This window comes from Dermacentor andersoni, chromosome 10 (assembly GCF_023375885.2).
Source record: "Dermacentor andersoni chromosome 10, qqDerAnde1_hic_scaffold, whole genome shotgun sequence".
Taxonomy (NCBI): Eukaryota; Metazoa; Arthropoda; class Arachnida; order Ixodida; family Ixodidae; genus Dermacentor; species Dermacentor andersoni.
Genome location: NC_092823.1, coordinates 38,598,971 through 38,614,426, shown reverse-complemented (window position 1 = coordinate 38,614,426; position 15,456 = coordinate 38,598,971). Strand labels below are relative to the sequence as shown.

General features: G+C 41.6%; 1 protein-coding gene across 3 annotated transcripts in view; it reads left to right on the top strand.

Annotated features, from left to right (window-relative positions):
- The first annotated feature begins 1,732 nt into the window (after window positions 1-1,732).
- Window positions 1,733-15,456, top strand: part of LOC126519159 (phospholipid-transporting ATPase ABCA3-like) — a 122,739-nt gene continuing 109,015 nt past the window's right edge. For all 3 annotated transcript variants that reach the window (XM_055065103.1, XM_055065102.1, XM_050168772.2), the window contains exons 1-2: window positions 1,733-2,310; window positions 5,176-5,531. In XM_055065103.1, coding sequence (XP_054921078.1) covers window positions 5,237-5,531 — 295 coding nt within the window. In that variant the 5' untranslated portion in view covers window positions 1,733-2,310; window positions 5,176-5,236. The remainder of the gene's footprint in view (window positions 2,311-5,175; window positions 5,532-15,456) is intronic.

Below are 15,456 nucleotides of genomic sequence, written 5' to 3'. Positions count from 1 at the left end.
TAGTGCTAGCATAAAAAGCATCGCTATACTACACAGACTTCGCCTGTAAGAAACACGAGATTTTAGGTGACTAAGATTTAAAAAAATGGAGGAGGGGAGTGACTTGTGCGACTGATTACGGAATCTGGAGGGCTCTTTGGGTCATAACTTCAGTGTTTGACGCAAGGTAACCATTTCTGCAGAAGCCCTACACACTTCCACCTTCATGCTTTTTACCAGCACGTCATTGCCATCTTGTTCAGTAACCAGTGTCGCGGGCGTGCAACAACAGTTTTAAGAAGAGGCTGCGCCGATCACAAAACTCTGTTTTAAACATTTCTACTCGCTTTCTAAAGAAGCCACTGTGCGTTCACACGCTTCGAATGCCATCGGAAACGCGCGGGCCTAGGCTTATTCGCAATTGAACAGGCAAATTTGTTGTAGTTGCCTTGGCTGCAGAGGCGTTTACAATACAAATGAGAGGTGTGAGTTCGGACGGAACATGTGGAATCCTTCGCTATACAGGCCAAACATTTCGTTGTTGTGCTTATTAAGTGTTTGACAATTACTTTACAGCAACACATCCAGCCTATCGTTCCCGTCCAACTGTGGCCATAATTAAGCGGAAGTACCGGTGCCCCGCCCCCCCTCCTAAGGATAAGTACACATATTGACAATAATTTTGCATCTCACTTTCTATATGCTTTATTAATTAGCTGCCAGCTTCGTAACGATGGTATGGTTCCAGGATCCCTCGGACACGCAACAAAATTAAATCTTTATCGTATCCCCAAGAGGCATTGTACAATCGAAAACCCAAACTTCCTTGTACGTCTAGAATAACTCTTACCTAGTCGCCCTGTTATGCAGGTGTAAATAGGTGTATTCTCTAGTCTATTCTAGTTCCAACTTGTCCATATATAATCTGTGAGACCAGTTAAAATTGAGTGAGCACCAAAACCAGCGCAGTTTCGCTGTGCAGCTTGTGCTAACACTTCACGAAAATCGAGGGTAGCAACTACTGACGCCCGCGTCAATAAGCCTGGTGCAGTGGCAACACCTACTGAAGTGGTGCAGAGCGGCCACGTACGCGTTGACCTTGTCGTCGATCGAAAGTCAGTCGCGCACCGCATCGGCCATTTTCTCCTCTTTCACTTAGAGCCCAACTGCAACATGGGGCGAGATAGGTACTTTGCGGCACGCCTTTGCCACCTTTTCTGGCCTTGTTACCTCATTCTTAGGTAAGATCGATCGCGGTGCGTTGGTGACCACTGCAACAACCGCATATGCCTTTGTTCTCATATGTGGTACCACACCACCAGTTTTTGAAAACAGTTGAAGATGCTATAGCTCATCAAGAATCCACAGCCGCTCGACATATTGAGCGTGTTTTGAATCCGTCGCACGAAAAAAGTATGTAACGTATAACTTTTGTCGTTGTTGTTGTTGCGCGTTCGAGGAATTCAGACATCATACCGCTATACGGATCGGCAGCTAAATAATAACGTAAACCAAGAAAAAAAAGAGACACAAATTATTGCAAATACATTCATCACGAAGGCAGTTTCCGGTGTACGTAATTAGTTCTTGTTCATTGAGAATACGTGCACGTATGTACCTAAGAAAAAGTACACATCCGCACCCCCCATCCGCTCGCAAGAGCTGCTCGAAAACAAAACCGAAACCCATTGCCAAGCCCCAGTCTTGACTTGGATTTTCTCTAGTCCGGCTACATTGCAGCAACATGGCGTCATTCACGAGCGTCGTTGCTCCGTTGCCGTAAAGTTGTTGCTAAGAGCGGCAGGTGTTTCCTTTTGTCGATTTCGCTTGCCGGCGCCCGTCGGCACGTATCGCTCTGACATATTTGGACAATGAGCTGATTGGCCCAGCCTGGCAGTGACATGCTCCATTAACAGCTGTCTACGGCGCATTTGACTGGACTGCGTGCCGACACAGCAGCGCGGAAACTGGAATACTACAGAAAAGCGCTGCGGAGAGAAGACGGAAACCACAGTCGCCGCTGTGGTGCCTTCGTGGGGAACTGCTGATCCCACTGTGAGCCGGCTGGGCCGTAACTATCGCGGCGTCAACCTATTGAGCGATAAAGTTCGTCATGAGGGTCGGAAAGATAAAAACATGACGCCGGATGCCTGTTACGTTCCCCGTTGCCGCATTGCCGATATCGCAGCAACATTCGACTCAGCGTCACCCCCTGCATTAGCGGACTCGCCTAAAAGGAAGCACTCTTTTCCTAGACTGACGTGACAGTGCATCGGAGGCGATGGCACCGCGAATGTGATACTTCGCAGCACCGAAAACGGGTTACATCAGGTAAGCTTTGATTTGTTCTCGCAAGTTTAGCCTTTACGGCGGGATCTCGCAGGATTCATTCCTCGCTTATGGCGAAACCTTTGACATTTCGTCAGGTTGAGTACCATAGATAAGCTGATATGTTCAGTTTCGGCATTCTTCTAGCAAAGAGCAGACAAACCTCTACCGCGTCAAACCTTGCTCATAGCAATAAATATTAAGATCACCTTCATTTAGACGCGAATATAAGCTAATTGCGACGCAGCGGACGGTTATTGCCTGTCATTTCGTATCGGGTTACGTCGAGGTGGGTGGTTAGAGAAAAAAAAAGTGAATTATTTCGCACGGGTTGTCTGAAGGAATGCGGAATAATGAATCAAGTGAACGTGTTGAAGTATCCGGAAGCCGGCAGATAAAAGAGAAGCCTCGCTGATTGATCAAATCCGGTCTTGATGGAAACTGAAACTTTCAATTTGAAAACACCCCGACCTCACTTAATGCATGCAGAAGAGAGATAGAGAGAGAGAGCGTGGTTACTCTAACTTCTTTCACCCAATCATCACGGCCATTGCGTGAAAGTACAGCTGTGCCTTAAATACGAAATGGCAGTGCACTTAGACGCCTGTACACGCAATGAACTTCTACCAATGTAATGTTTTCTGAACTGCATGTATATGTGGAAATCACTTCAATGTTGCAAACATGAAATGTGCTTTGTGAAGGGACGGAACAGTGCTTCTTTTTGTCACAGAAGTTTGCAATTCAATGGCAATGCAGTGATCACTAACCACGCTGCCACAGATGTGTTGGACTAGTCTGTGTTGTTTTACACTCAAAGCAAGTTTCTCAGCTTGACTGCCGATGAAAGACGATGAGGAAGACGAGAATACTTTGGAACTAACAACTCAGTTCTATTCCCTCGCATGCACTTGTATATGCAGCAGTGCACACACTTGTAAAATGTAGATACAATAACTTCATGCTGCAGATACAAGATCAGCATGCCACATGGGCGAGGTTAATGCCATTAAAGGTGTAAGGCCTTAAGTTTCTTAATGTCATTATACTTCGGTCGCTGCTACATGCACCTATTTAACGACATTAAACATCGCGATGACGATATAAATTCATGCTGCAGATACAAATTAGCATGCCACACAGGCGAGGTCAATGCCATTAAAAGTGTAGGACCTTAAGTTTATTAATGCCATTATACTTCGGTCACTGCTACATGCGCATACTTCATGGCATTAAACATCGTGATGGCGATAGCTACAGCGAAACCATTAAGTTTGCTTGCCAATTGTAATAAGAATCAGAATATAATGAAGATAGTTATTTAGGGAGCATATGTTTAAGAAATGGTGTGAGAAGCATTAATAGGCGTATTTTATGTAGTTTGCTTCAGGAATGTCATTGCTGCACCCAGGCGTAAACTGTTCGAAGCCGAAGCTAGCTGAATGGTCAATCCATAGCATAGCCAAAGCATTAAAATTAAAAACGGCGCTCACACCTTCAAGGCTTTCAAGCAGCGATCCTGAAGACTTTGACTGTGTGCTCCAGTTTGTTGCGGCGTATGTGCTTCTTTGAGCCAAACATTGTCGAGAAATTCGAAGGCTTCAGTATGAGGCCAGCAAGGCCTCATACTAAATGCAATTTAACAGCTTTTCCTGGCTAACACACTCGCAATTAGTGCTGTAGCCATGTGTAGCGGCACGATTGCCTAGTGATCTCTAAGAAAATGAAGAGCTCCTTTTAAAGAAAAGTGAAGACTGTATTAGTCGTTCTTGCCTACAAGTTTGTATACTATCATCAGAATGTGGTTACCACAGTGGGGACATTGGAAATGAGTGTGCTTTTGATGGCCAAGTGAGTTGTAATACTTGTAAGACGCCGCAAAAAAAGGTCTGTTTTTAAAAGAAAGTCAAGAATATATTAATTGTTCTTCTCTAAAAATTTGTTTAGTCTCATCAAATGGGGAGACATTGGGAACGAGAGTATACATTTGATGGCCAAGTGAGTTACGAAATCGCACTACATCGCAAATGGCATTAAAGTACAAGGAATTAGCAAGTTAATGCCATTTTCTGTGCCTGTGTGGCACGGATATCGCATGCAAAGATGAGCATTTTCTTTTGTAGTTGATGCGGCGACACAGGTATTTCAGGTATTTCCATGGCCTCTAAGATTACTCTCTTTAAGTTGGAGCTCATGGAACCTAACCATACTCCACTGTGTTCTTTGCCTTTTGTCTTTCGTTTGCAGTTGAGCTGTAAACCAACTAGCTTGTTTAAGCACCCTTCTATTCTTCATTGCCCGTTCAGAGCAGCTGCTGCAGTGAAGGCTGCTTGCTTGATGTGGTTTACACATCGTTTAGTCACAGGTGGAAATTTTGCTTTCATTGCTGAAATCTGTGGTTATGGAGACATTGGTTGTAAACTGAAATTTTCGCAGGGCTATTTGTGTGGAGACCTTGGCCAGGATAAGGTAGCCAATTCTATTCAGTTTTTTTTTCCTTTCTACACTTCATCAGTGGCCTGTGCAGTAGTAGTTCACCAAGGATGACCATGGTTGGCCATTCATGAGTGGTGGATGATTAGAAAGGTGTGTAATGTAATCGAGTGTAAGGAATTGTTACATTATACTGGCATTTGTCAGGCTAAAACTTTTGCTGTTTGAACTGGCCACATAGACAGATATCTTTGTTCCCGACTATGCTGTGCCCTTGTTGCATGAGAGAAAAACAAAACATATCCATTTCTTTGAGGATGGTAGAAGAGTAAAGTTCAGCATAAAAAAGCATGCCACCTGAAATTTTGACTGTAACATTGACACTGAGAATTTAGATGTTCATTCATTCATTTGTTTTTTGTTTTTGTTTTCTAGATACGTTGAAGCCTCTGTAGAAGACAGCAGCGAGGTGTCTGACCCACACCAGTGTTGCACCATGGCATTCTTCCGGCAGCTCCGAGTGATCCTGTGGAAGAACATTGTTGTGTACTCGTTCAAGCGTCACTATGTGCTCACCTTCTTCACCATGGCGATACCGCTCATGCTGTCTGGAGTGCTGTTGTACCTTCGTAGTCTGGGCTTCAACGATGGGACGGAGCCGATTCGGCGGATGAATGCCACCATCTACAGCGAATTCACTCCGGAGTTTACATACCCAGTGCTACCCCCATATCCTTACGCACCTAACACAACTTACGGCAACAGTCTTATGAAAGCTGTCTTTGGAAATGGTGAGTCCTTTCTCATCTTGTACTCCCTGGCTTGTGGCTCTGACTTGGATTCTCTGACTCTCTGCTTGTCTAGCCAGTAATAATCATCGGCTGTCATGCAATCACTTACCTTCAGTGCTGTGTGTCCAATACTTTCCTGTCGGGAACACTGCTGATATGTGCATGCTGTTCGTGACCTGACAGTAGTGGGAGTGCCGTGTTAAAAAAAAAGAGGAAGTGCATGCTAGGTAATAATTCATCATCATCATCAGCCTATTTTATGTCCACTGCAGGACGAAGGGCTCTCCCTGCGATCTCCAATTACCCCTGTCCTGCACCAACCGATTCCAACTACCACCCGCAAATTTCCTAATTGCGTCGCACCACCTCGTCTTCTACCATCCTCGACTGCGCTTCCCTTCTCTTGGTACCCATTCTGTCACCCTCATGGTCCAACGGTTATCTAATCTGCGCATTACTGGTTAGGGAAAAGATAAGCCTCAATGTGTTTGAACTTTTTCATAGCTTTTCTGAAGGTGCGCACCACCTTTAGATGTGGACTGATCTATTTCGCTTTCATAAGCGAAAGCAACACTTGTTGTTCCTCAGCCTGCCTGAATGGGGCCTCTTTTCACACCTGCAGCCTTCCACTGTGACATCTCTTTTCTCCCGCACATAACTCTAAGAATATAATATCCATCAATGAGTCATTAAATCACATTGGCAGACCCTATTTTTACTCCACAATATATTGTTACGGTGAGATGTGTAACAATATTGTTGGATTTCTATTATACTAAAAGTAACATTTTCAGTTAAACTTGAACTAGCTGCTTCCTGCAACAGGCGAAAACCTGGCAAAGTTTTTTTCTTTCGTTTTTCAATTCTAACTTTCTATTTTAAGCTCCTTCTTTGTTTGTTCATTTTCTTTAGTTTTGCATTCTTAATATAGTGATGAAAAACTGGCCATGTCTTTTGACTGGATAATTGGGCTCAAATTAGTCCTCTTTTTCTTGAAGTCATTAAATAATTACATTCCTCTTTCTTTTTAGGCAGTTTAGCTGCTATGTAATGAGAGAGAGTGACCATTTTCTGAGAATTATTTTGTATATAGTTCTATAAGCAAATGATGATGTGTTTCATCACAGAACCTTTTATAGTTCTATACTGTTATACATTGTTTATATTCTTTCTTTCATTGTTCAGTAATTCTTTATTATGTACATGGTCACCATTTAGAAAATTATTTATAATAGCATGTGCAATTTTTTATTGTATGCCTGTTTGCTGTTCGAAAGATCATTTGTAGTCGCCAAAAGCTCACAAGTAATAGTACATAGCGCAATACTGGACCGGGTAATTGAAAAGGGTCAGGGTGGAGTTTGAATGAAACTTGTTCACTGAAAGGTGTTGAATTTGTAGATAACAGACGGATGATCTAAGCACAAAGAAATACAAAGGAAACCTCACCTCTCCCCCATTTCCTGAAAAATGAAGAGAACCAAAGAGACACTTGCTATGTGCTGGAAGTACTTGTGTATAGTGATAAATTGCTGTTTTTTTTCTCTTTATGATAATTTCTTTGGATAGTTTCTTTTGTATTCTTCCAACTATTATGAACAACATTTGTTCAACGTAAAGTTGGAAAAATTACTGATGATGCTACCTGGGTAGCCAATCGAATCGCTGGCCCAACTGACTTGATATGCATCAGCCATGCAGATTGTAACGGGGTGGTTGAAAACTCAGCAGAGGGGTGCTTCAGCGATCGGTAGCGATGCACATTTTTAAAACCTTATAATAATTTACACCCTCATGTGGGAGCACCTAAATGTGTCACTTAAAGATCAGAAGGACCTGCCCTAACAACTTAGTATGTTAAGATAAAATCGTCAAAATTGTTTCATGCTCAATTTAAAGGCCAGCTGCTACAAAATCTCACTTTGGCTGAGTTGGTTATAAATTAGTAGTAATGATGTAGAACCAACTTTGGTAAATTAGCAGAGCTGTTCATCATCAATTTTTTAATTAGCAGACTGTAAACAGCACTTAACCAGACTACACATACACCTGGTGTTTGATAGTTATGATGCAAGTCCCAGCACGTTGTCTCCAAGATTTTTCAGCATGCTATGGACAGCTGTAGGTGGTGCCTTCTTTAAAGTCATGTTAAAGAGTCATGCAATCCAAGTCGTGCATCACATCCGACGAGTTGTAATGGTGACGTTTCTTTTGATTTTGGTGTAAAAGACACCGACTTTTGTGAGCCTTTCATCACTCATTCACTCAATTTTCAAACATTGAAATTTGCTTGGATTTTGCTGTGCATTTACGTTATCTGGATCTAGGCTTTTCACATGGCCTGATATCTTGTCACGCAGTTTACCTTTAAAACGTAATGACATCGTGTCGTGTATGCGAGTGATGACTCGTTCAGGATATGTTTGTATACCGTAACGTCGCTGCATGACAAGCTTCTAATCAGATGGTGCTTTATCAGATCTTGTTAACTTTTTTTTGTAGCCCAGAAGAGTTTATCCCACATCAGCCATCATCAGGGAACAAAAGAATAAGTTGGATGCTTCTCAGTATTCTGTAGGCATTCTCCATCGAAAGTTTTGCATTTGAGTTGATGTTTCAGGTGTTGGCTAAATAATGTGTAATTATTAATTGGGCTCATCATGAATAATTGTCTGAGCTGCTCAAGAGGACAGTGAACACTAATTTGTCAACTGTGTCAGCATAGTATGCGCTTGCTTTCGTTAAGACCTTAGCACAGATAATATGAAACACTCTTTAGAAAAAGTAAAACTTCCTTGTAGAGGTGTGCAACCCTTGCAGTTGAGTTCTTGCACAGCGTAGTTGTTGATTTGTTCTAGGATGCAGGTTGCATTGTCAATGAAGCACTGCTAGGAAATCCTAGTGGCTTTATTTCTCCGGACATAAGTTGCTGCAGAATGTTTCCTTTTGGCCAGAGGAACAATTCTTCTTTTTGCGCTTTGTCCTCACAGGTTTTACAATACCGCAGGCACAATATTTATGGAACTTGGATGCCTTTGAAAGGCCAGGATCTTAACTCACCTGCTTTGCTAAAACGGGAACGAGAAAGCTAAGAGTGCAGGACAGCGATAATGTGCTTGTGATTATTTTGTGAGCTATCTGACCACATTGATAAAGACTGAATTGTTATAGGAAATACAGATCAAAGAGTCACAGATATGTAGCACTGGTATGATGGCTCAAGCTAATGATCCAAATGCATTATTTACATAATTTTCGGCATATTCCGCTTTTTATTCTAATAAACTATTACATTACTACTATAACTAACCTGGTCACCTTGAAGGTCCTGGTAACCTTGAGAAGCAACATTCGTTATTGCTCTAACTTGACTTAGTAATTAGTTCCTGTGCCACTACAGCTGCGGAGTTGTCTCCGACCCTAATAGCATGCTGTGGCTGTCGCACTTGAAAAGTTGAGAGTGAAGCATGACATTCCTGCCGTTGAGACTTTCTCTCCGTGTAAAACAAGCAGTACGTTAAGTGATGCTGAGATATTTTTATTTGCAATGCTGTCATTGCAGTGTTTTGAGCTTTTCATTGTAAAAGATCTTGCCTGGTAATTCGGACCAGTGTATTGAGATAGGGTCTTGTGGCATAGTGGGTCTGCATCGAAGTCCAGTAATGGCGTTTTACATTTTTGAGTGTAGTAGAAGACAAGAAGTTTAACGTACATGTGTTTGTTAGTTTCATTGCGAACCTTGGAAAACACTTTCAAGCCGTTGCTGGCTCCGGGAGACATTGGTTGGCTTGTTCAGAAAGATCAACGACGAGGCTGCTATAATGAAACAACTTCTCACAGTTGTTGCTGTTCTGACTTTATCATGGATTGCTCAGAACTAGCTGACTAGTGGCAAGCGACACCGCATGATGACTGGTGATAGCAGAGGCTGGTTACTGACTAGCCATGAAGCATGAAAATAAATTAAATAGAATTGTATTATTGCAGCTAAGGAATTCAATGCACAAAACTAAAAGCTGCCATATTCTTGCTTTGTTTCACCATACTCACGTTTACGTGAAAAGCGAAATGCAGGAACTGAAGTGATGTGCTAATTGCGCCATCTTGTGCCAAGCCTTCAAGCTGCACGAGCCTGCGCCTAAACACTTAATTTTGAATAAGGTCGCCAAATTTAGCAGGATGTATATGTTCAGGAGCAACCACACAGCCATAGACATGTGTTGGCTAGCACTTAGCCCTGCAATCCAAGCCTAAGCAATCCATTTCAGCATTGGCATCTTTGGAGTGTGGGAGTTTGGTGGCGTAATTTTAACTTGGCCACAAGAAAATGAAAATTGTTTTGTGCTATGCAATGCATTACAAATGTTTTGTATGAATGTCCTATAACCGTATACGCGTTCGCATATACGTGGACCAGCTAAAAATGATTTGAACTGGTGCTCATTTCATTTTGATGCCATGGTAGCATGATGCCTTCAGGTGGCATGTGTGGGTTTATTGACCAGTTGCCTTCACCCAAAAAGATCACGTTCTCATGACGCCTGCAGCAAAAAGGACGTGCCACGTCCGCCGCCAAGATCTGTGACTGGTGGCGCTGGCTAACACTCCCAGGGTTCTACTAGGACACATAAATACCCAAAAAAGTGGATGGGCGCCGCAGTAGCTCAATTGGTAGAGCATTGCACGTCAAATGCGATGATTGTGGGTCCTGTTCCCACCTGCGGCAAGTTGTCTTTTCGTCGACTTTAATTTCCATTAATTTATCGTTTCTTTATTTCATTTACTAAGCACAAGCAAGCAATTACAATGGTCACTCAAATTTGCACTCTGGCTACACTGTTTTCTGCACGACCACACCACACAAAATCAGGCTTTTGCCAAAGCAGAACGCAAGCCTTGGTTTGCAAGTACGTAATCTATACAATATCGCGATGTTCATGCTTGAGGCCACTTACATTCCTGGCACAGGGATGCAGTGTCACGAAGATTGTTTTTAATTTTGCAGGCTTTTTCTTCTTCCTTCTTTTTGCTGGAAAAGAGGCTCACAGAACACCTAGGTTGCTATACATGCTGTTACTGCTTATTTCTCTATGTGTTCCACAACATTTGCATTAGCACCGCATTGAAAATGTAGGGGCCAATGTAAAGGTAATGAATATCTTGTTAGATTGAAATATTAGTTGCTTGTTCACAATAAAAAAAAAAAGAATGTGACTAGCATTAACAAAAGCCTATCAACACACAGTAGGCACTGGTTGCGGAAAGCTCTGTTATTTTTTTTTCTTGGCCACATTTTGTTGGGTACATCCACTATGGGACTTAATAGTGGTTTCTGAGAAACCCTCCTGGGTTTCTTTTGTAGCTTCATGCTACGGTTTGGTGGATGACAATCCCTGTCATGAATTGTGCTCGTCTTGCGGGCTTCCAGAGAACTGATTTGCTGCAACCTAATAGCGTTCTGCACAGTCTAATACAGAGCACCTTTTCTTCATCATCCTGAATTTCGTGTATGTTGACCTTCACCAAGCTGCTCCAAAACGTGCATCTACTGCTCCAAAATGGGAAATGCATGTTCCAAACCTGCTCCAAAGTGCCAAATTTGTTCCTCCCAGAGCTGGTCCAAATGTTCCTTGGCCGTTTCCATCCCTGGAAATGTGCTTTACCCTCTAGAAGCATGTACAACTTTGTAGGGCAAACTTGTGCACGGGCAATGTAAATTTATTTAAATGATCAGCCTTGGTGGAAATGCCTCGTGACAATTCTTGCTTGCGATGGGAGTAGTGGTAACACGACGTGACATGTTTTCCAGATTACCAAAGGCAATGTTAGAGTTCAGATTTCTGTCACAGAAGCATCTTTGTCTTGATTTAAGAGCTTACAATCAGTATGTCAAGATGTTGCTAGAAGCAGTCATATAAGACATTAACTTGAGGGATGTGTGCGAGTTCACTAGCTTTGCTTGCACTCTACTTGGATGCCTCTGCCATTGTGCCAAGTAGTTCTAGAAAAATCTCCCGTTCAGTAGCAGTTACATATACATGCCAAACTTGTTCTGCTGTTGAGAAGGTGGCAGCAGAAATTTGAATTACGTTTAGAAATGTCAATGAGATGATGGCAAGAATTGCAAAACTTGAAAAAGTTTGAAGGGAAGGTTGAAAAGAATGTCTCTGAAGATGCGTTGAACCACTTTGAAGAGGGTGGGAAAACGTTTTTGATCTGTAGACAGTGCTGCCGGGAACATTAAAGCCAAATATTCTGCTGCATGCCACAGGGAATATAAAATTTGTGTAATGGAGCGCTTTCTCCCTCCTGAGGCTTTCGAGGTGCTGTTATGTCACACTCTATACGATGTCAGTGACGACGTTATAGTGTACATGATGGCTAATGTATGCCATTCACTAGGCGATCACTTGCGACCTTGAATTACTCGCAGACAAATTGAATTACTCGTGGCTCCAGATCTTCTGTGAAACGAGGAATCGGCAGTTGTTGACACTTTCTGCCCGTCGCGTTGCTCTCGGGCACCTTTGTAAAGATTCCAGCCTTAAGGGTTACTAATGTCTTCAGATCCTGTATCCACCCCCGTGAAGAACAGCTTTTATCATTTTCAAAATTAAACCAGGAATGATAAGCTAAAATAATCTGGTGCAACATAAGGCTAGATGCAGGTAAAACTGCATGTCAAGCGTGTAATAATTTTGTTGATGTTTGTTTTTGAGAAAGTTGATACCTTGTGCGAGATGCACCGCTGCATCATCACTGACGACAAAAGGCAAACTTGTTGTAAATTCCAAATGCCACCAGATGACACGGCAGCATGAAAAGCGAAGGTGAGCAACTACCACGTGATGTTAATAGTCCTGTATCTGTGTTTAGGAAAACAAAATGCACTTTTATCTGAATGAGCTGAAAAAGCAGACTCTCTTCCCACATGTAAAGAGATACAGATACGTGCATGTGCCAGTGCGATCTTATCAAGTATTGTAGCTAACCAATTGACAGTTAACCAACTTTAAAAGGTGTTGTGTGACTAGCATTTTGTTGAGCCAGAGGAAAACAAATGCATCGTGGAAAGAAAGGAAGGATTGTTTATTTGAGCATTTCTCTCAGTGCTGCCCCAGCTAAGCGGAACTGATGAGTTGTGGGGGAATAAGGAAAGTAAACATTGCACACTCCTTATATTCCTGTCCATATTAGGTCCTTTCAAAAAATTACTTTGGATTATAGTATGTCAAAAGGCATTGCACGCATTCTGGAGTGTTGTTCAGGTTCAAAAAAAAAGTTGTTTCAGGGTTCCCTTAATTAAGCTGCAACTTCCTCAGTAAAAGTACCTATTGCAAGTTAAGTGTGTTGCTCTTTCTTCAAGGCACTTAAAAGGGAAACAAGATTGCTAAGTAGCACGACATTGTCTTGGCAGGGGAAAAACTCCAGAGAACTTTAACGTCACCCAAGATTCGTTGGTGGGTTAAAATTGTACTTCTCAGCCCGTCCTGTTTTTACACTGATGAGCGATTTAGATCAAATCCTTCTCAAGGTTTTATTTCAACAGCTGTTGATGTGAACAGCTTGCAGTTTAATAACTTTAAGCTCATGCTGGCTTGTGCAAGCATGAAACTAATGTGATGACTGCTGGCCATCCAAGACCACCTCGAAGTTTAGCTTAGCTTAGCTATTTGGACAACTGAGCATGCTTGTTGGAGACATGTATCAGGTTTCCTTTTTGCAATTTATTATGGAACAACAAAGTATTTTTAAGTAAGCACGTTTATGTAATCAGTTTTATTCCAATTGGACCTTGCTTCTATTCTTGAGTCTCCTGTTTTCTGTGATTATTTAATTTTCATTTAGTTTATTTAGGTGGAGTACACATTTTTAATGTACAAATAATATCCGTAAATGGCAATATACAGCACGCACTGAGGAATTTATCTACCAGAGAATACATGGCAAAAGGTGTCTCTATGGTGCATGACTAAACCTCGCAACCAAACAGAACTCAGGTTGACAGCATGTTTTTTCTTTCACTGCTAAGTTTGGCCCATAGATGTGATTTCAACTGCAAATAAACACACTTTTCTATATTTTTTTGCTTGGTTCTGTCCATATTTATTTATTTATGATACCCTCAAAATACATTGTACATGACAGTGGGGAGAGGCATAAGCAAAACAACGATTGGTAACAACACTTATGGCATTACAATGCAAAATAAAACAGACACTTATGAATTAATACAAAGAATAAAGGAACTCCAAAGGCACATGCTAATATCAATCTAAACATAGACGCACCATAATATAAATAGCAACATCCACTTGTTGGGGCATGATCACTTAATTATGTTTTCTAGTGTTGTCATAAAAGGGACAGGTTCTGTTGTGGCCACTAACGATGGTGACAAGTTATTCCATTCTTTGCATGTTTTAGGAAAAAATGAATGCGAGTACATGACTGTGTTACAATGACGTATGGTGACCTTTTGGGTATGGTTCAAGCGAGAAGAAATAAACGACACCGGTTGAATCCAACGGGAATGCAGGCCGCTGTTGTGGTAGTAAAGTTTATGAAGAAGTGAAAGATGGGATAGTTATTTTTCTGGGCAAAAAACATAATGATTGTGTTGGAGGAACCATTTCTGTATATTATCTATGTACTTTTTCTTTATTGTTTTCCGTGTCAACTCTCGACAGGAAACAGGGGGTCACACCTTGCTCAATTGGAGCGCACTGTGGAAAAATGTGGGGCATTACAGCGTGTGCTAGCAATCATCCCAGCTGGCACTGCGCGCACCTGCTGTCTCTTTTCTAAATGTCCTGTAGGACCATTACTCTTCGTGGGCAGCTGTAGTGTGCACAGGATTGCCATTTAGGTCTCTGCTTGAATTGCATTTCTGCTTTGGAATTATGTCACACGCGGGGGAAGGGTTGCTATTGTGCACAGGTGTTCGTGTGTCTTTCTTTCAAGAAACAGTTCTAGTTGCATTCATGCAACTACGTCTTCTTCTTTTTTTTTTCTATTTGTGACAATTATCCGGTACAATGAATAGTTTCGTTGGTCCTTTCAACAGTCCAGTGATGCTTACAAGTGAAAGCGATGTTTAATCCCCAAGAGCTGATATACAAGCTGTTAGCAATGAGGTCATTTCATTGTTCAATGCAGTTATACTGAGATACCTACTGTTGTATATACATTCTTTAGAACAAATAAATTCAATAATAAGTTTTCTGTGGCAGACTGTGCTGTTCATCGTTTCAGGTAGAATGTTGGAAGAAGTGCAATTTATTTTGCCTGCATGAGAAATTGCAATGCCCTGGTAGCTAGTTAAAGCCAGTCACAAACTTCTTAATTATTCACTTTAAGATATGAGTTGCATTTCTAAAATTGGAGCCAAACATTACTGAAAAAAATGTCTGTTCAGAAATCCTAAGAATAGGGCTACTTTTGAGATATCAGTCTTTAAAATAAGCTACAAAATACATTGGCGTCCAATTTAACTGTTTTCTGAAACCAACCCCTTCCAACAGTTTCGGACGATCTAATTGGGATGCCAATGCTTTTTTTATCAAATTTTGAGGATGGATATGTCGAGAGTGCTTCTAGTCTTAAATTTTCAGCAAAGTGGAGATGACATTACTACAGTCTGGCTTTCATTTCGCAATTGCAATGAGCCCCATAAAGTGAATAATGAAAAATTTAATTCGTGAGCATCTTAATTACCCATCTTGACACTGCAATTTGTTGAACAAGTAACGACACCACCCTTTTCACTTAATCCACCTGAACAGGCCATAACTGCACTCGCGTTGCTGCATGCGACCTCTAAAACTCTATTTCAACTAAAAGAGTAAACATCACTGCTGTGACTCAAACAGCACAAAATATTTAACAAAGAAATGGGACAGCCAGAAATAGTGATGCAGCTAAG